Source organism: Perna viridis, chromosome 1 (assembly GCF_037379345.1).
Source record: "Perna viridis isolate PV_CMFRI_1.1 ecotype Kerala chromosome 1, ASM3737934v1, whole genome shotgun sequence".
In the NCBI taxonomy this organism is placed as follows: Eukaryota; Metazoa; Mollusca; class Bivalvia; order Mytilida; family Mytilidae; genus Perna; species Perna viridis.
This window is the reverse complement of record NC_142445.1, coordinates 46270249-46292291: the sequence shown is the minus strand read 5'-3', so window position 1 is coordinate 46292291 and position 22043 is coordinate 46270249. Positions and strand designations below refer to the sequence as shown.

The window sequence follows — 22043 nt, the reverse complement described above, 5'->3', positions numbered from 1 at the left end:
ATTTATGCTTTCCGAATATTCGTCACTTCCTTTCCAAGTAAAATGACGTGTTTCATATTCTTAATTATAAACTTTTATAATTCCAATATCACATTAATTTGTAATTGATTAAATACCATTTTCATTCATTCTAAGCAGGATGGTAAAATTACAAAAAAAGTTTTAAATTAGATTTCGGAATCCACTTAATAGCATCCCCCAATATTCCACAGTTACCTGAACCTCGTAGATTTGTTCTCGTTGACAAACTAATTATTTGTCATATATTGATTTTTCTACCCGGCAGATGTTTTGAAGGTTCAAATCAGACTCATTACTGCTACTGTCTTGAATATATACCAGTCATGTTAGCTGAAATTACCATAAACTGAAACCGTTTCCAAAACCAACAGGCCTTCAAAGAAGCAGTAATTGGTTGAATAAAACTATATTTTGCATTTAGAAATAGGAATTGAATACATTATATTGGACATCACTATTAATGTAAAAAAAGTAACTGAAACCACAGATTTTAAATATCTTATTAAATTTAATTATGCCTTAAATTGACGCATGTTTCGTAGCCTTAATCTAGTTAAGTGGATTGTCTGCTACCCTTGCAATATAATACTTGCATGGTTAGAAATGAATGATTTAAGGATCCTGAAAAATTCGAAAGATCTTTTGGAGACAATCAGTTCAAGACTATTATCTGAATATAATAGCATTAAAACCTATGATTTTTCAACACTGTATACTTCTATTCCCCATACTCAGTTAAAATCCCGACTAAAAACATTATACATCGTTGTTTTTCCAAAAAAGATGGTACACCTAGATACAAATATATAGTTCTTGGTAGAGATTCCTCATACTTTGTAAGAAATAATTCCAAATCATCTTCCAAATATACAGAGGAAGATGTTTACGAAATGCTGGATTTTTTAATCGACAACATATTTGTCCAGTGTGGTGGACGTCTTTTTCAACAAACGGTCGGCATTCCAATGGAAACAATTGTGCTCCTTTACTTGCTGACCTTTTCCTTCACTCTTATGAGGCTGACTTTGTCGCTGATCTGATCCGAAAGAAAGAATATCGTTTAGCTATATCCTTTAATCTCAGTTTCCGCTATATAGATGACGTATTATCTTTAAAAAAAATCTAATTTCGGGGATTTGATACATCGCATCTAACCCAAAGAGATAAAGAATACTACAGACAATGTAAAGTCAGCCTCATATCTTGACCTACACTTAGAAATCAATGGTAAAGGAAAACTATTGACCAAACTTTACGACAAACGTGATGACTTTTCATTCAGAATTGTCAACTTTCCTTTCATCTGTGGCAACATCCCTTCAGCACCTGCGTATAGAATGTTCATATCACAACTCGTACGTTATGCCAGAGCTTGCCGAAACTACGCAGACTTTTTGCTACAAGACTGAAGTCATCACTACAGAAGTTTTATGGTCGTCATCGTGAAATCGTGGATCGTTATGGTGTATCCATCTGCACCATGAAAACTGATTTATTCAACGGGTCATAGTTTTCCTTTCCTCGTTTGTCTACCCGGACTTGACTTTTTATGAGCAACTCGGCGGGTGTTTCTAGAAAAACAGAGGACGCTTACCCTACCGGTGCACCTGGTCCATGCTCCCAGCTTTTAGTGGAGTCCGAGTTGCTCATTTGCTTTTATTACTTTGTAAGTGTGATTTTAGTTACTTTATGTTCTTTGTTGTGTATGTCTGTTTTCCATGTCTGGTCTTTGTCCCTGTATTACATTCTTTTGATTACCGCTATAATCTTGGTTCCCTTGATTACTCTTACAAAATGCTGGAATTGTTTTCAAAAAAAACGGTCGGCATTCCAATGGGAACAAATTGTGCTCCTCTCCTTGCTAAAAATATATTTAATATAATTTGATTGTTTATTTCTCAACTTGACAACATTTACGTCGATCCGCCCGCATTCCGCAATTCAAATATTTCAAAAAAGAAAAAAATAATAAAATAAGGCTTTGGTGAGGGGACTAATCTTTAAGTTGACTTTCACCGATCTGGTAATTAATGGTAAAGGATTGCTTTTAATTTTGTACCAAGTTGTGCTCGCATAACTAACTTCACGCTTCGCGGTTAATGGAGCGTTAACAGCCCCAGAGTTGGTTATTTTGAATAAATTTAGTTATAGTGTGTATAAACATAGATCTGTAATTAATTAAAATCACACAATTTTTGTTACCTACAAGGTATACTCAAAAATTAATGGCATGTTTTAATTACCCTATGAAACAAGTACATGGTTCAGAATTTTAAGGAATCTTGCAGGCTTCCATCCGTTTTCGCAAATTTTTGTCCAAAATAACTTCTCTTTCTTTTTTATATGTTAGTTTTCATTCTTAATTATTGAAGCTCTGTGGGGCTAAAACGTGAAAGAAGATTTTTCCCATTCTAAGCAGGTGATTAAAATGCATGCGACTTTTTGAATACCGAACAGTGATTAAATTTCTGCGAGAGTTTTCCCGCCAATTTACATTTCCGAATTTTTGTAGATTTCATGGGAGAAACAGATTCCTCTTCCATGCTCTCGGGAAGTAACAAAACTCCACTCTCGATAGTCAAATTTTAGATTTAACCCACTTACTGAAGCTTGTGGGTTGAAACTTTCTCGAGTGGAGAAATCTTGTAATCGTTTCGAGACTGAAGATGAATCTATATATCTGGACATTATGGCTAGAATCACCCTAACGTATTATTATCCAATGTAAGCAATACCGTACCGATGGAAGATGGTTTTTCGTTATTATTACAATGCAGCAAGTTTAGATTGTTTTTTTTATTGTCACAACGCACAAATTAATGGATAGATTAAAAGATTTCAATAATTACATCTTGATCAAAAACATAGATATTGTAATTATTGGTGAAACAAAATACTTTTAACTATTAACTTTGTAAGCCTTATTATCTTTTAATCCTGCCAATGTACTCAGTGCAACTGTTTTCATATTGATATCGTGAAACACTTACTGTTGAACTGTAATGATATGATAGATGCAAGAAACAAAATGTTCTACTCAATAGTTGACGTGCTACCAATCCAAGAACCGGCCCGCTTCTTCATGCAGGAAGATAATGATATATTGATAACTTTACTTGGTGACATTACTGAATTTGTAAAAACAATGGATTCAGAAATTTGGAAAACTCTGATGTACTGCTTAGCAGATCATATCTATGATATGCATATAAAGTTTAACGATATTTGAAATGTTACAGACTTAATTTTGGGCACTGATGCCCTTATTTTGTATCAATATGTATTTTTTCCTTCGTCTGTATTTACATTTTGATGTGTTTGTTTAGTAAATTGTGTATTATGTAATGTTTGTATAATTGTTAAAATGTAAACTCATCAATACTGGTGGAAACAAAAATAATCAATCAATCAATCAACTAGCTATACTTGTATTAATTTTCACAAATTCGATTTAATATTGTCTCGATCGCTTGGACAATTCTAACTGCAACAAACCAATATTACATGTATACTTGGTCGCTTGGCGAAAAAAATTCCTCTACTTTGAAAACAAAAGAAAAATACGTAATTTCCCACAATATATAACAAGCTCCTGTTAAAATCCTCGATGAGTTTTCTTGTACCGATATCAAAATTAGGATAGATGAAAGCAGGGATTTTGCACGCGCAACCCTTCCTAGTTATACACAGTCTGATTAAAATCTCTTTGGGAGCGTAAGGCAATGTAGCGTATCCTAACAGCTGATTTTAATCGGATCAATGAATGGATATTTAAGAAAGGTTATTGAACAATGTACTTGTACATCAGTAATGTTCGTTTATGATCATTAATCAATTTTGGGAATTTATGAACATGGTAATTTACGATGGTGGGTGGTAGAAGGTATCCTATATGTTTCTGCAGAGTTTTCTTCTTAAATTGTTTGATGGAAAATCCTCTAAATGCTATGCGAGTGAATCCAACTTATTAGCGGGACATAAATTCTTCTATAAAAATTGCGGAAAAATTTCACGCTTCGCTGATCACACATTGTATTTGGGTAAATCAAGATTGTTCCGAAAAGCGGAAACGTCCATCTGTTGCACGTCACATTGAAAATTGCTGTCAAATTTGAAATCGTACTTCGTGGATAGAAAATGGCAAGCACTAGTACTTCTTGGGAAGTTGTTGGTAAAGGGAAAAAGACCAAAAGTCAGATTCCCCATTTATCTAAGCAAGAAAAGAAGAAAATGGTGGAAAACATGCCCAGGATTGAAGCCCAACGTAGGTTGACAGATTCATGTATAACAAACCATACGCCCAAAATTTTAACTTAGACCCTCTATCTTCCTGTGTTATCACCAGTGATTAATCAATGTAACAATATTTATTAACTATGTCTACATTCATTTGCTGTCTTTAAATTACATAGTAAAACTGCTTTACCACTTACTTTACTTACATGCTGTAGCAACTATAGCATACCTGTTAATCTTTTGAGTGCACTAAGAGGGAGATCCCCTTTTCAGCTTTACTAAGAGGGAGATTTAGCCTGATGACCTATTTCACAGAAAAAGGGATAATTTTGCTAGAAATCCAAGTACAGAGATAAGACTAAGATACATGTACTTACTCCTACAACATAAGAGGTTGGAATTCCATTCTTCCATACCCCAACCTCTTTCTTCCAATCGTCATATTGCATACAACTTGTTCTGATGTTAGGCAGAATTATAGTAAAATATTTACCATTCAAAACATTTTATACAATATCTTCACCATAACACTGGAGAATTTGAATAAACTGAAGAAAAACAAATGACCTACCTAATAAGAAAATCTAGCAATCCTGGAAATCCTTTGTAAAAGCAGTTTAAATGAACTTCACATTTGGTTTTTAGCTTTTTGAATGTAATTCTGGTTAATAAAATTACAGATTTTAAAATTTGTGAAACAAACATATTAAATTCACCAACAAATTGCCCTTACTAACTTTAATTTTGTTTTATCAAAAATATATTGTATTCCATAAACTTAGCGATGTAATTCAAAATGGCTGGTCTCTTTGATAACTGTCTTCATTATAAATGTTTTCTAGGTGTTTAACAGAAAATTAGGATTTTTATTGCTTGATTTCCAGTAGGTTAAACTTCTTTTATGTAAAGAAAAGACTTAAAATATTTTAAAACACGTTTAGCTAATTCACATTTGTGGTGGCTTTCAACTTGTCAGATGCTAGAGGTTAGGATAGCACCAAGTCAGAAAATAGCTTGCCAGACAACCTCTAGCACTGCTGGAGTAACATATACGAAGGGTTTCTAATAAAAACTTGAGTAATTAAGCAACAATAGGAATAATTATTTGTTGTTTGGTTCTCAATGATTATTATGGTACATAAACATTGTATTTATATCAATTTAATAAGCCATTTAGAACATAATTTGTGCAATATTTATGTGAAGAGGGAGATTTTGTGGAGAGAAATTTGTGAGAGAGGGAGATTTGTCTCCTACATGGGAGACTTTCTCACAGAGGTAGATTGACCCAAAAAAGGGAGGGTTTACTGTATGATGTAGTGATGTACATACATGTACCTTCAGAGAAGGTTTCTTAAAAAATTAACTGCATACCTTTTGTAATGGTACCTGGAATAAACAGAAACCTGTCATTATTCGGAAAACCAGATGGAAAAACCAAAAACCTTAATAAAATACTTTTTTTGGGTGGTATAATAACTCTAACGTTTTTCAAATATATATTAAAAAAACTATTTTTATGATAAAACTGTTTTTTTTTATGCATATTGCAACACCTTCTTACTATCCCACGAAAGTCTAATAAACAATACTGGGTTGGAAAGAAATGTAACTGATTTTAAAGTACTGGTGCCATATTCATTGGGAAGCTAGAAAGAGAATATTCATACAAAACTATTTTGTTTATGAAAAACTTATTTCAAGTATGTTTAATTAACATAATGATTATACCTCCCAAAAAACATTTTATTGAAGTTTTCCATTAATACTGAGGTTTTCTCTTATTCGATCTACCCACTGCATAATTGAATATTATTCTTATTAATGATTTAAGCACCTTTAAGGGAGTCATCTACAATGTATCAGGCTTTTATTGAAAAAGAGCTTAGAGCAAATGGAGTAACTGGGGGCAAGCCTGCAAAGGAAGTTTCCAACAAGCAAGTTACAGAGAATACCAAGAAATCTGGTCAGCCTAAAAAGAAGAAGCCTGATCAAGACAAGAAAAAGAAAACAATGACCTTAGAGGAGGCAATGAAATTGGTACATGTATTATAATTCAGATAAGAAATGTGCACACTTTAATCTGCAATGCCACTGCAAATCTACATGTTGTTCTTCGAATTGAAGAAAATTATATACATTGTGTATATACTAGGATTCTTTGTATTTAAAGTGTAAGTTCATAATTTTTTCAAATTTTGCATATGCATTTTGAACACTATACATTGTACTGACCAATAAAAATATAGTTAGTCTAAAATTGGCATTGAAATGTCAGAATCTTTTACTAGGGAGGTTACGTGATCGGTCACAGGTGGCATTGTATTCGATTGTGGGTATTGTCATTGATATGTCTAATAACTGTAAGGCTAGAAATCGAAGTGACCCAATATACACAGATTAAGTCAATTACAATGTGTGGTGCAAGGTAGATGGTTGTTTCATGTTTTGGTGGCTCTGATTAAAGTCTTTTTAGGCCAGAAAAAATAAGATGTGTGTTTCTGGTCATCCAACCTGCCTGGAAAAAATCCCTATTTTTTATTGACGAAAAAAATAAAAATCCAGATTCTCTGTTTTTTTTTTCCGTTTCCGGTTTATGAAAAAATCTTCAGAACTTATTTTTTTATCAGAAAAAATGTATGTGAAAGCGCCATAATGACAGAGATTGTGATAAACAACATGGCTTTCTCGGCTTCAGCCACAATGAGCTTGCTGGCAATAAAAATAAAAAAATGTCAACATAAAGACATTATATATTTTGGAAAATGATTAGGTTGATATGTAACCAGAAAGAGATAAAAATGAACTAAAAGGGTCATGAAAGAACATTGGGACATAATTTTCTTGTCTTTCAATTTATTTATTTATATATGTCATTCAGAGAGTTGTTCTAAAGTATGTGTGCAAGTAAAACAGATAAAAGCATATCTTCCTAAAATACATAGTAGAAAGGATCGAAATATCACATCTCACAACGTTTTGTTTTATGGGCCCATATTATAGGAGGGCGGACCTGGAGAACACTCTTAAGATTGGAAATTTTCTTGGCATGAAATCTTGATTTATGCTAATTGTCCCGTAAATGCACATTGCTTGGTATTTTGACCCTTCATTACTAGCACTCTCAGAACTCGGACGATGTTTCTTTGACTGCGCTTAGCTAAGTTATGCTTTCAGGATGTCTCACCGTTTTAGTATTACTCAAATAGACTATTATGACTGTATTTCTTTGAAGTATGATAATTGTTAATTAATTGTAATATGTAATGTTTAACGATTATCGTCAGATTGGTAAGTCTTTTAGACACACTAATGAGTCAATCAACTTCCGATAGTCGTTCAAATTGTCATCACGTACTAAAGAGTCAGCAGGTCATTAATAATATTTCTACCATACATGTACAATTTTTTTTAAACCATAGTTATGAAAAATAAGTTATATCATAATTTTACAGTAAACATATACATGTATCATGTTAAAGTAAATATAAATAAAAAAAATATTTAGTTGCACATTTTGATGCTTGTTCTGCCGAAAATTTAATGGTAAAATTTAAAATAAGTTTACTATTTTTTTGAAAAAGCAATTTTAATATACAATATAATAATAAAGTATAAAATTGTATATTTAAATCCGCTGGAATAGTATATCATCAAATTAGCCCCCCACCCACCCCCAATAATATGTATATAAGCTATTGAAAATGCCGTATGAAATGCATTATTCATTGTCAATTTACATGTAACTTCCACTACTAATTAGTTTGTATTTTGATAACAATGCAAACTGGTGTTTTCAAAACAATTTACCCTTACCTATCAATCTCCAATAACATTTTTCTGGTAAATTTTGGCAGATCAGAGCATTTGTCCCCATGGAATTATCTGGTCATTTGTCTTAGTAAAATAAGTTGTAAGACAAAATCTAATTTACAAGGTAATTCTGACATGCAGGTAAACAAGTACAAGTAAACTGTTCTTGAAGTACACTGAATTGGCATTGTTCGTTTCTTTAATTGAGGATTTACATGTATTCCATATTAAAAGATGTATTTTTTATTTTAAATTTCATGAATACAAAAATATCAATAAACATTTATAATACCAATGTAAAAAAGAACAAAAATAGAAAAAGTGCAAAAATATTTCTCATGATAACAACAGCATATTTGGGCAACATCGGTCTTAAGTTGTTTAACTAATAATTCAGTCTTTATACGTATGAAATATTAGCAGGAGTTTTACAGGAGTTATCTTCCCCCATCTCAGTGCTTGTGATGTTGTAATCATAAATATGGCAGACGAAACCAAGACTCTATACGATAGAAAAAAAGCTGATATCTCTATTATGCCTTTTCTTTGCGATGTAATACTTTGCACAGTTACTTTAATCGACAATCTGAATTGATTTAACCCTACTTGTAAAAATTGTGAACTTACACTTGAAGTCCAAATGTATATAAATACAGGGTAAACCACACTTCAAAGTGATATTAACCTTTGATGAAGTAGGAAGATATACATTTGTAGCACCATGATTGGAAAATGTAAGAGAGACTTGAGACATGACATTCTAGAGTTGTCTTTTTTAAACATTGTATATGTTTCTGCTTAAATATTACAACAGTTTCTTTGTTTTGAAATACACGAGTGCTTCCTTGTTAATGTGGCAGGCATAATATGTGTATTTGAAGGAATTGAATATTGAATATGGTCATCTACTGGTGTACTGAAATCTTAGTCTTATTAAATATTATTTTTATAAATTGGACTTTGCTTTTATTATGATTATTTGTTTTTAAATTTAAATGATTGAAATGCTTTTATTAGGAAGTAATAGATAAGAGATAAATGATGAATCAACAACAAATAGCTTATAGATGTTTATAATTGTATGCTTGTTTGAAATATTTTTTTTGTATTCCAGATTACTACTGACGAAGTTTCTTCTTTGTTGACCAAGACTCAGACTAGGTTCCCTGATAATATTGATGTCTGGCTGAAAGACTTAGCTTCTTTTCTTAATATCAAGCTAGAAAATGTACCTGAAACAAATGACCCACTGTTCTCTGGAAAACCCAAGGGTAATTTTCCTGTTTGTATTATTGAAGATAATATATCAGTACAAAAGAACTTGAGATAAATGATACTACAGACACTGTGAAGTCAGCTTCATATCTTGACATACACTAAGAGATCGATGGTAAAGGAAAACTATTGACCAAACTATACGACAAACGTGATGACTTTTCATTCAGAATTGTCAACTTTCCTTTCATCTGTGGCACATCCCTTCAGTACTTGCGTATGGAGTTTTCATATCACAACTCATACGTTATACCAGAGCTTGCCGTAACTGCACAGATTTTTTGTATTGCGCTAGACTTCTTACAATTAGGCTTCTGGAAAGGGTTATGTTGCTACTAGATTGAAGTCATCAATACAGAAGTTTAATGGTTGTCATTATGAACTCGTGGATCGTTATGAATGTTTTTTCCTTGTCCTTTTTTGTTTGTTTGCTGTTGTTATTTCTTTCTAAAATAAAATTCTTGAACTCTGAACTGTTTAAGAATAATTTAAAGCATTCTATATATATTCTGTGTTGAATTAATTTGTAGTTTTATAGTTACATTTGTATTTTCCTTCATGATTAATAAAAAATTTCATCGAAATAAACTGCATGTTTGAATACCAGTAATTGATTACAGATTACCCAATGCAAAAGCTGGACAGTAACTGTCAGGAGAAGATAAGATGTACCATCAGTGAGGCTTCACCTGATACATTAGAACATATCTTCTATCATTGTATACAGCACATGCTGTCTGATTCTTCTAAAGGTATCAACTTATCATTAAAATGCATGTTCTTTGATGGTTAAAACACTTAGATATATTTAAAAAAGTATAGGTTTTTACTAAGAGGCCCTAGCTCATCAAAGCTTTTGATGTGAATTTACATGATTGTATATACAAAGCACTTTTCGCCATAATTTTTCAACCAGAAAATATTGTGAAATGGCATTAGAAGTTTGTAATGATTTGACTTTGTAGATCATTCTACGTATGGTTATCGAGTGTTCCTGCAGTTATTGGTGCAAGTCAGACCTAGTGTGGCTGCTTCCAAGTTACAGCAGGTTTGTAACATATTATTTTGTATAAATTCTTTAGAATTAGCATTGAAATAATTTTTAGGTGAACAGATGAAATCAGCACAGCATAAAAACGAACTGGTGCATTCTAAAACGTTGTACTAAAATACAAAATATTAGAAATAGGAATATAAGAACACCAATACATGTAAAGTGTTTGCTTTTTTTAATGTTTATCCTTAATAAAAAATATATTTGAAGCAAGGCTTCGGAAACATAAAAATTTGCTGATCCTTAATGACAAATTTTGAAAATGGTCAATGACAATTTTCTAATGTCAGACAAATAATTGTCAACCCATATAAATTACAGGCTGGGTGGTTTTATTAGTGTCCATAAATGCCCTGTCTCCCTGTTTCCTAATTTTTTTATTGGAAATTAATTGACAAGTGTGTGCGGGTCAATTAATTACTGATGTTCAGCCATCTGTGACTTTGATTTTTACCTGTAACTGATTTGTCAATTGCACAATTATATTAATGGTACAAGTGCATTCTTCATGCACCATTGTGTTTGCGAAAGAATTGAAGTTACTGAGAGTTTCATACTATTTATATCTTGATTGATAAAATTTTCAAACTCCATCATTTTTCCACCCATCTTTCTGTGGTAATGAAAGCATATGGTACTAAAACTGTAAGTATTATATGAACCAGTCAGTTTGTAATTATTCATTTATCGATTGATTCATTTTCATACAGTAGTCAACATCACATTTGAAGTTACATTTTGAAACATATTAGTGATTTGATATTATTTACCAACATGTTAATTATTCTGAATATCTCTGATGTTTTCTGATGTAATGGAAAAGTCTGAGCGATACAATGTTTTGTTAACTTGTTATAAAACCCATGCGTGGTTGGTATCGATCTCATTTGTTTTTATGACATGTTCAAATATTTTGTAACGGACATAGTATGTGATGAAATAACATAAAATTCCAATGTATATCTTTAAACGACTACTAAAAAATCTGTTTTTTTTTTTTTAAGTTTATTCTCAATCTGAGCATGTTAAAGCCTGACACAAACGTCTAATTTCGTTTGTGGAAGTCTGATAAAATGGCCTAAACCCTTTTAATGTAGAAAAATAAAATAAAAAAAAATGCATCCATTTCACCAAAATAATTATGTCAATGAAACATGATATTTTTTTTACAGTATGAAGAGTTGGTTTCTACTAATTCCAACAATTCCAAAAAGTGTTTGTCTATCTTGTGGGCTCTTAGTCAAGCTTCCAGAGATTTCAAATGTGGTTTGAGAGTTTGGTTCAAAGTTATGTTGCCATCACTGAGTTCCAAGTCTTTAGCCCCATTCTGCATTGATTACCTTGAAAACCTGTTCAAGTAAGTTTACATTGAGAATCATCATTGTAAACATCACTTATAGAGAAACTTAAATGATATGTGCTAACAAGTACAGTTTTAGATTAGTAGACACTTTCACGAGATGATTCTAATTTTGAAAAAAAAAATTTCTACGAACCAAAATGTACAAGGTCATGTTCAAGTTTTGTGTTCTCCCATCAAGTGTTTGACATGTTGACAATTACTGATGTAAAAAAAGGTACATGTATTAAAATGATTCGCTGACTGAAAAGTTTTAGGAGAGGTTAACAGCTGTGTTAAGGTTGTTCTATTAATATTCTCATTTTCATGCAAAATAAAATCAAAACATGCTTACTCCATTCTTAAATACTTAATGTATGCAACTTTATAGACGCCATACTGACATGAAAAGATACTATGGTGAGGTGTCTGTCAGAGAATACTTCCACATGATGGATGCTGTGTTTGAAGATCACCATGTCTCAAATGAAATGAAGAAAAAGCTGCAAGCTGTTTACCCTAAAGTCAAGGTAAAGTAGTGTTCTGAATAGGATTATAAGTACATGTATCAGTTAGGAATGTTCCTTTAAAACATACAAGGTACTAGGGGAAGGCACTTCATTGCCAGGGGACTCACCCATAGAAGCAATTTTATGCTAAGTGTATACATGTATATTTCATTCAATTTGTAAAGATTTGTGGCATCCACCAATGTATAAATTGGAATAGCTGTTACCTCTATGAGTGATTAGCATAGCTTTAGTATCTGGATTAGTATACATGAATAGACCAATGTATAAATCAACCATTTTATCTTAGCATCAACTGTCAGCAATGTTGTATCACTGTCGGGTAATGTTAAAAAAGGAAACACAATTTGTTATAGTAGTAATGAATTTATGAAAATCTCTGTTAAAATGAATCAAAGATCTTAACATATCACATGTTGTTGAGAAAAAATAGTCATAATGTAGAGTACATAATGTCATCAGTAATTTTGAAAGGAGTGCATTATTGTAAACACGTATTTATTCTGTTATTTAATTGCCAATGTCTTTATGTTTACAGTCTGTAGCATTTGGAGGTAAAAATCCCCCAGGTCTGAGAACTGTCTTTCCTTCCTATTTGACTAGACTGACTTCTAAGTGTTCCCAGCCAATGAAGAATGAGGTATGACAGTAGTCATTATAATATAATATTGAATCTTAATGACATTTGGTTTTTGATACTGGCTGTAGATCCAGTATTTCAGGTTGAGCCTGTGAAAGCGAGCCTGAGATTCCAGTGAGAAAGCCAGTATCAAAAATCAGTTGCCTAATATTCCATGTATCAGTACTTTATTGGTAACATTTTATTTTGGTTTTTTTGGATGTTGAAAAAATACAAAAAATAAAATTTTTGACCTTGAAAAAGAATAATTTCAAATGACCTTTTTTGTTGGGTGATGTTACGATTTTTCATGCATTCCTGGTTTTAAGCTGACCTGTTATTTTTTTGTATCAGGGCCAGTACACTGTGACAAACATTATCAATCTGTGTACATCAAAGAATAATGTCACAAATTACAGATAATAAATATAAGCAATATGCATGAAGTTTCTTGTAAATACAAGAACATATTGTTGATGAATCTGGAAAAGAGTTTTTTTTGATGTTTTTTTTTTTAATGTGGAACACATTGCATTACTATCCTTGGAATGTTTGACAAAAATGAATATATAGTCAATCATAATAGCCTCTTTCCCTCATTACAATTGTAGAGATTTGTTCAATATATGATATTGATATACTTTTGCAGCTTTTTAGTTGTCTGATAAACTGTCTAGTAAATGACAAACAGTGCTACAGTGTGTGGTGTCAGATGTACACCAACAAACTACTTCCTTCAAGGTAAGTATTAATAGTTACCCAAAGATCATTATTTACTGGTTCCTTGTCTCAATACTTTATTACTATGTGACCAAAATGGATTTTAGTTTTTAGTATTAACAAACCTGTTACTCTAACTAGAAAAAAAAATAAAGGATTTTTAAAAAAAATTAATTATTAAGTGAGCTGATTCATTTTGTCTGTTCTTTGTGATTACAAATGATTCTCAGATGTTGGCACAGTTATAGAATAGTGATTAAGTGGATAATTGTTGCTTTTTAAGGAAGCATATAGTTCATCAATGACATTCTAAATTGAGTATCAGCTCTGAATGTTTGCTCACAATGTCCTATTTCTGTACAAATTGTTATGTAGCATCCTGTTGAAGTACATCCATGAGAATTATGGGAAACTAAGGTCTAAACTAGACAAGAAGTTGTTACAACAAACTCTGAGATCATTCTCTATCACTAATGATGAACTGGCTACCCAGGGCAAGAACAGTATGGAAGGCTACTCTCAATGTTCAACTATCTGTAAGGTAGATGATTAATAAATTTATAACATTTGAAAAAAAGAGAACCCAACCAAGCTACAAAAAAAAACCAAAACAGTGCTGTCTGTTCTGTGCAAAAAAAATTATTATCAGACATGTCCTTAGAAAATTGATATAAATTGTCATCCATCTACTTCCATTTGTGCAACTTGGATTAAAATTTATCAAGGCAAAATTGAATAATATGGGAAAACCGGATTATGAAAGAATAAACAGAAAGCAGAATTCTGTTCACCCTTCTTATGAAAGGTTCCGCACTGAAAAGCAGAGTTCTGTTCCTCTTTTTCATGAAAGGTTTCATGCTGAAAAGCAGAATTCTGTTCCTCCTTCTTACAAAAGATTTCATGCTGAAAAGCAGAATTCTGTTCACCCTTCTTTATATGAAAGGTTTCGCTCTGAAAAGCAGAATTCCGTTCCCCCTTCTTAGGAAAGGTTTCACTCTAAAAATCAGAATTTTGAAGAAAGGTTCTGCACTAAAATGATGTTAATGTTAACCGTAGAAAAGCTGTTCAATTAAAACTTTATTTAAAAGATGTCAAAGCTCATTGACAAGTCAAACTTTTTAAAATCATTTTATTAAGTTATTTATTTGTAGGACCTATTACTTGAGATGGAACAGACCAGATTTCCATGGTTCCTAGTGTTCTTCTTACTGGTATCTTCTGTTGCTGTCATTGTTCTCTATGACCTCTACTCCAGTCGTTCTATTAAAGGTACTGTTCAAGAACTGTATACATATAGTTGTTTATAATTATCATATCTCTACTATTTCTCTTGTGTAATCGATAATAGTATATGAGAAAAGTATTCAGTCATTTAAAGAAATTGTGATTCTTTGTCGTAACTATACTTACTGTTTATGCAGTGATATAAACAAGTGTGTGTGTGTTACTGTAGGGTTTATTTATTTATACAATTATGTTTAAATCTTTAAGAATCTAGGACGATGAGGTTTATGGAGCACTATGGAATTCTTGGCTTCCTTGAACAAGTCTGGGGAAGGTTGACAATGTATTATGGAATGGCATATGGGTAAGTAAAATATGTAGTGATCTCTAATTCTATTTTTTGGAAACGTAAATAATCTAAATAATCTTTGTATATACCGTATATACTCACCTAAAATCGGATTTTTGGGACTAAATTTTTAACTGCTGGGAAGACAAGATCTAGCTTATGAACTAAAATTTTCAGCTTGAGAATGTCAAAAGCTTGATAATTGACATGAATGTGACACCAACTTTGAACAGCCAGACCAGCACCATTTACCCCAATATTAAATTGTTAATGTTGGTTTTAGGAAGACTATCTTCATTTTCAACGTTTTACAACTAAAATTTGTTGTAGTAAAAGAATACTGTTTTGTCTTTATTTTGCCACAATACTTCCCTTTAATGATTTTATTCGTATTTCCCACTCATCCATTTTGTGTATTGATTTTTACCTGTTTACACTCATGTATCCAAAGATGCAAAGGTGTAATAGAACCATGACCCAATAACCTACCATAATTTGTGACAAAAGTAATCAATATTTTTGGTTTAGAGAATATGGGTAATAATTTCTAAATTCATACTCTTATTTACATAATGATTTGCATCAATGGCCATAGAGTACCTGTCACATCAAAGAATAGAATTCAATGCTGTGCTAACATTCTGTTAACAAAAACAAAATGTGAGTGTCAAACACACATACTACATGTAATTGCCAATGAAAGGTTACCGTTAAATACACATGCTGATAACTGTCAATAAAAAGTTAATCCATATGCATGCAATTAAAGTGTCAAAAGTTAATCCCTACAATAAGCTAAGCATGGGCAATGAATTGAGTTCTTTTAAGTTTTAAATGGCCGGAAGAAACTATACATGTGGACTTGTCAATTAGTTTATGTCGTATTAATGGCCGCTATTAATTTATTTTAATATATTGAAATATTAACGGTAAAATAATTGTTCAAAATTGGAATCGCACACTGCCGAGACTGTTGAAAAACTTTATTTTTTTCAACCTTGAAAACCGCAAAAAATTAATACCTACGAACATGTTGACTTTTCAGAAACTGTGAAAATTAGCTGCTGCGAAAATTAATACGTTTTTTTCTTTGTTGTTCACTATATTTATGACTTTAATTTGGGTTATTGGTTGTACCAAAATTAGAATGAATGAAAAAATGGCCGTATCAAATCAATCCACATGGCTTGTCAAGAAATTAATTACTTGTTACTATAAAACAACTCTGGCTAGTTATTATTTATTTCAACATTTAGTGAAGTTATCGAAACTAACAGGTATACTCATTGTAATTAAGGAATGATAGTGATGCAGCTGTCAGAGTCAGAAATCACCCCGACTTATAAGCCAGCCAAGGCTAGGTTCCAGAAATTTTTGACTGAAGAGGGTCCAACTTATACTCAAGTATATACAGTAACAAAACTCACTTACATTTGCCCACCAAACTGTATGAACTTCACAGCCAATTCTTTTATGTAATTATGATAATCAGTTGGAAATTGAAACTTCCATTAAATTGGAGGAAACTTGCATTACACAGAACAAGGAAAAGGAACATGATCTTGAAAGGTTGATATTTTTATTGATATATATATTTTATTTTTAGCTGGCTGAGTGTCAACATTCCATTGTACTATAACAAAGTCGCTACTGTAGTCAGACCACAGGTTAACAAAGCAATGGAGGTTACCATTACAGTCTGGAGCAGAGTTATGGAAGTCACTGGTCCTTACAGGGAACTGCTTATGGTTAAACTTGTGGCTGGATGGCATTGGGTTAGTTTTTAATTTTATTATCAGTGAATTTCACTTCACATTATTTGAATTCACACTAATTATTCAGTTATTGAAGTTGTGCTCCTCCTGTTTTTATAATGAAAAATGTTCAATTACATTTTTCAGAACTGACTACATGTAGTAGTACTTGTAGCATTTTGTTATAGAAAACTAATTGTACCCTTTTAGTGAAGTTACTCTGGCAGCTTACCATTCATAATTAACACTCCTTTGGCTATATTTTGCAAAAATAAACATAATTCTTTGTTTGATTTTTTTCTAGTTTTTGTTGAAGGTGTTTCAATTCAATTTTGTTTCATTAGACATTGATAAAGTATATATTTCAAAGATGTGCACCTTGACATCATTGATTATTTGCATGTATTTGTGGCTACAAAATATTTTTAACATGCTAGAGATAGCAGTAAATTAGTGAATGTTCCCTGTGCAATAAATTTCAATATTGATTCACATGTGAAATTACTTCTGACATTTCACTCACCCAACTTTCCGCCACCTATCACTGTCAAATGATTTGGAATATCAACCATCACAAGATTTATTTAAGGAATGACTTATATTTTAGTCTATGAAGATATAACCTTAGTCATGTAGTGCACACTACACAGGTCATTTACAAGTAAGCACCATGGGTATTGAGATTATTTCAAATAGACTGAAAAACAGTCATTCCTTATGATTTAATTTTAGTATCAAATTTTAAGAAAAGGTTAATGACGTCATAGTCACATTACAAAATTGGTCTGCTAGATGATGGACAAATTTGTTCATCCTATCAGGAAGCGTGTTACTTCTGAAATTGTATTATTTGAAAACAACAGTAAAAAATTGAGAAAATTTATACAATTAATAGGATTATAAATTGGTTATCAAAAATTAGTAAACTATAACTACCTGTGTTGAGAAACTTTGGAGAACAATTTCATGCTCTTGTTAAATTTTAGTGTTAAATCTGAAATTTAATTTCTGCTCCTGCATGCTTGCTGAAAAATATTCTAAAATAGCAGCATTTATTTTCACATTGACAAATGGAGGATGCATTTCATAAAATAAGGAGGAACTCAACTAGAAACAAATATATCTTTATGTCATCTTCCATGCAGATGCTAGTGTTATTAAAATCGAAAAAAAGTTCTAGTTTTTATTTTTATAGTGAAATGTATGTTTTGTGTTCTTTTTCAGGTATATTCGCTGTCACCAGAATTTTTCGACCAGCTTGGAAATTATATAAATATTGCCTGGAAATTTGTTTGGGATTATGTGATATTATTATACGGCCATGCGGCCGATTTATTTTTAACCATCTACAGATGGTTAGAAGTAAATTTAGTTTTGTAAGTAAAGTTATACTATAAGTGGGTAAAAATTATCTTATTTTTGATTCGACTATACTTGTTCATAAGATGGAATGTTTGTATGTTTTAGGAGATTACAGAATTGAGTTTAAGGTGCTTAAATTATGAAAAAAAAAAGAATCAAAAATTGAATCTAGTGTTTTGTACCATTTCTAAAGATATGTTTATATTGAATATTGCAACTAATGTCAAAAGTGCCTATCAATTTGTGATTGCGACTAATTGCACCAAGCAATTATGTAATTTTTTTAAATTCTTTAACCAGTTTTCATGTGTATAGATACCAATACAAATGAGATAAGATGAATGTTAAGTTTTGGACTTATCACTATAGTAATCCTTATGTGTCAGTCCCTGTAAGAATCAGGCAGTAGGTGAAACATGGTATATAAAAACCCATCATTTTGATAGTGTAATTTGACTATATGCACCATCAGAATCAAGGAAATCAGAGGAGATTTTCCATGTCATGCTGGACCATTGAGTTACAATTTCATCGAAATGCACTGAAAATGAACATTTCAAGGGCAGATAACTCTGTCAAAAACCTCATTTTTTAAAGATTCTATTGAAAAATTTCTGTGCAAAGCCAGTGATCCGGAGGTCAAATAATGGTCTTTTCAAATAGAGAAAGTATCCCTGAGTAATATTTCATTGTCATATTGGTGGGTTTTTGACATGCATATTTTTGATTTTTCTCATATTGTCCGATTCTTACAAATACTGTATTTTCCAGAGTATAAGTCGAATTGTCTAATTTTTACCAAAACCAACAAAAAAAAAATAGATAAGTCGAATCGGTAGATAACCGAGGGTCAGAAGTGCATTTATATCGTAGGTACTTGTCAGCGGAGATCCGAGTTGAGCGGTTCATTTTCAACAGCATATCATTCCATTGATGTTACTAAGTGTAATATTTCTGAATTAAATTAATATTTTTGTTTTTGTTAAAGTGTACTCCGTCCTCGAGTTCAATTGTTTTTATTGAATTGCGTGTCAATGGCTCTTAAGGCTTAGATCATCGGATGTACGAAATCGTAAACATGTCAAACATGGGCATCCATGAGTGAAATAAGCGGTAAATTTATTTGATGAATTGGTCATAATTACAGGCAGTGATTAATAAACAATATTACCTGGTATTATGAAATATAATAAGAAATAATTGTTACCTGTAAATTTGGTTGCTATTAGCCATTTAGATAACACCTTAACTAATTATAATTTGAGCCACATGTGAATGTGTTACGACATACCGTAAATGGCTATTAATTTTATTTGCATATTAAAGGACTGATAATTTCAGAACATTGGATCATGTCTTTCCAGTTAAAAAAAAGTTTTGTTAATCTATCTTCTAGAGTTTGTTTGTATATTTTAACGGTTTCAAAGTTTCAAACTTTTCTTTACTTGTCATATTCATTCATAAAGGATAGCGGCAGTGATCACTAATATTAGAATTCCATTGCCTGTTTGACTGTTTGAGTAACGGTTTTCATTGATTGCAGATTACCAAAACTTTTGAATTGAAGCAATCAAAAGTGAACTAAACAAATCTCATGAAATGCATTGTAGTTGAAAAATCCTTATAAAAGTCAAAGTGGACGGTAAGTCGAGGCTGACACTTTGTTGAAAAAAAATATTGATTTAAAGTCCAGAAAATATGGTACTTTCATTTAACAGTTGGGAAAAGTATAGACACACCATTCAATATCAGTGCATAGTGATTACAAGCATTCATAGTTACTGTTAAGTTCTCAAATCTGTAAGAACCAAGCAAAATTAATTATAATGAATCATGCTTAAAAAAAACATGAATTTGGCAATGTAGGCTCATAGCTTATGGTCTATTAAGACAAATTGACAGGTTGTTTGTCTTAGAATTGTCAGAGGATGCTTAGTTACAATAGAATGACAAGGGAAAAGTGAGTTATCTCCCTTTCAGGACAAAATTGCAATGCACAACATGTGGCTTATACCTCGAATTACTGACAATTGACAAAAATTGAATGCCATTTCTGCATTTTAAAGTGTATTTTGAATAAGATTTCATAGAAAGACTTGTGGGATTTTTTCCACCATGATTCACCCACTGCCTGATTCTTACAGAGAACAGCACTTATGACCTTTGATGTAATCTTTTGCAATTATGAAAATCTTTTCTGTGTATTTTATCTGTTCTCTATGGATTAAGTGTAAATAGCAGGGCATTGGTGTAGCTACTGCATATTTTAGCACATTGATCCAGTCATGAAAAAAACAATTTCTATATCTTTCAGAAATAATTTTACACCAGACAAATTACAACAGATGTGCAGATCAGGAATCTCAGTTTTACAGAATACTACAGCATCGATCATACAGTGGTGTCAACAGATGATTAAATCATCAACATAATTGACCAGTTTTAATGTTTTAAATACATTTAATATATATGTGGCATTAATTTATCAAATAATGTTAAAAACATTGTAAAATTTAGCAGGGGACTCCAGGATCTTATGATTTATTTGAATGTAGAATTGAACAGTGTTAACCTACTGTGTTCATAAGAAAGTAATGAAGTGTTTTGAGTTATAACTGTCTCAGAGACTTAGTATGTTTTTATGTAAAAAGTCATAAGATTTTGGACTTGTGATGAAGGAAGATTGTGATCTTTATTAATGTTTTCCTTTTGTCAATTTTTTGTTCTGGTGCTGAAACTTTTTCATTGTCAAGTTTTGTAATTACCAAAGACAGTTTTATAGCTACCGGTAGTTCTCAGATTTTATTGTTTAACAACAACAGTAAGATTGGAGTAAATGAAATAAATATTCCTACTTAACATTGAAATTTTATTAAAAACATGCAATTTCAAAATAAATTTTGTGTTAGGAATTAAAATCAATGAAAATAAATGATTGGACTTTGTTTTATTTATCTATTTATACAGTCACAAAAATTGCATTTGTAAAACTAAGGTGCTGTCGGATGTGTCATCGTCCATAGATATTTGATTTTCATACTTGGATAACTGCAGTATTAGTTGGTTAATCTTAATAAAATTTTACCACAAGATGTCAAACAACAAGTGGAAGATAAATATTTATTTCAGGGATATGGTCCCAGCTATTTTGGGATTATGGGCCAAAAGAAAGCATTTCAGAGAATATTACATAATTTATCTATATAACTGAAGTAAAAGCACATGGGTTTTATGATATTTTCATAATACTAGTATTCTATCCTACTTAGATCATACTGGGATTGAGTTTGGTTGTTAAGACTTGAACTGTTAATAGTTGTTGGCAACTTTGATTCAGGTCTAATTCTTGTCCTGTCTCATTCAGATTTCAAGGATGTATCAAGCACAAATGGTATCTTAACTCAAAATGTTGAGGAATAGTAATAACATTTTGTGTACAATGCTTATAATCTTTATCCTTTTGTTATTAGTTTTAAGGATAACAGTATTAGGACTGAAAACACCAAAAAAAGAAGAGGTTGACAGATGTGTTATGCCTTTCAAAATGTAGCACTGCTGTATTCAAAAGAGTATGATCATACTTGAGATATCAGTTTTAAGTTACTAAAAACCATTGAGGACAAACAAACAGAACTTTCTCATTTGAAACAAAGGGTACCACAACATTCTCCACTACTTGTAGTGAGGAATTAAAAAAAAAGTTAAGGTAAAACTCTATATAACCTCTCCTTTCTAGTTATAATTGTG

General features: G+C 31.6%; 1 protein-coding gene across 1 annotated transcript; it reads left to right on the top strand.

Annotated features, from left to right (window-relative positions):
- The first annotated feature begins 4071 nt into the window (after positions 1-4071).
- On the top strand, positions 4072-21240 carry LOC148629018 (transmembrane protein 214-like). The gene is made up of 15 exons (XM_088542516.1): positions 4072-4285; positions 6092-6297; positions 9185-9341; positions 9966-10097; positions 10311-10393; positions 11572-11756; positions 12130-12268; positions 12807-12908; positions 13537-13628; positions 13983-14148; positions 14759-14876; positions 15099-15195; positions 16787-16955; positions 18159-18310; positions 20611-21240. The coding sequence occupies exons 1-15, from the start codon at positions 4159-4161 to the stop codon at positions 20726-20728; spliced, it is 2043 nt and encodes a 680-aa protein (XP_088398642.1). The 5' UTR covers positions 4072-4158; the 3' UTR covers positions 20729-21240.
- The last annotated feature ends 803 nt before the right edge of the window (positions 21241-22043 follow it).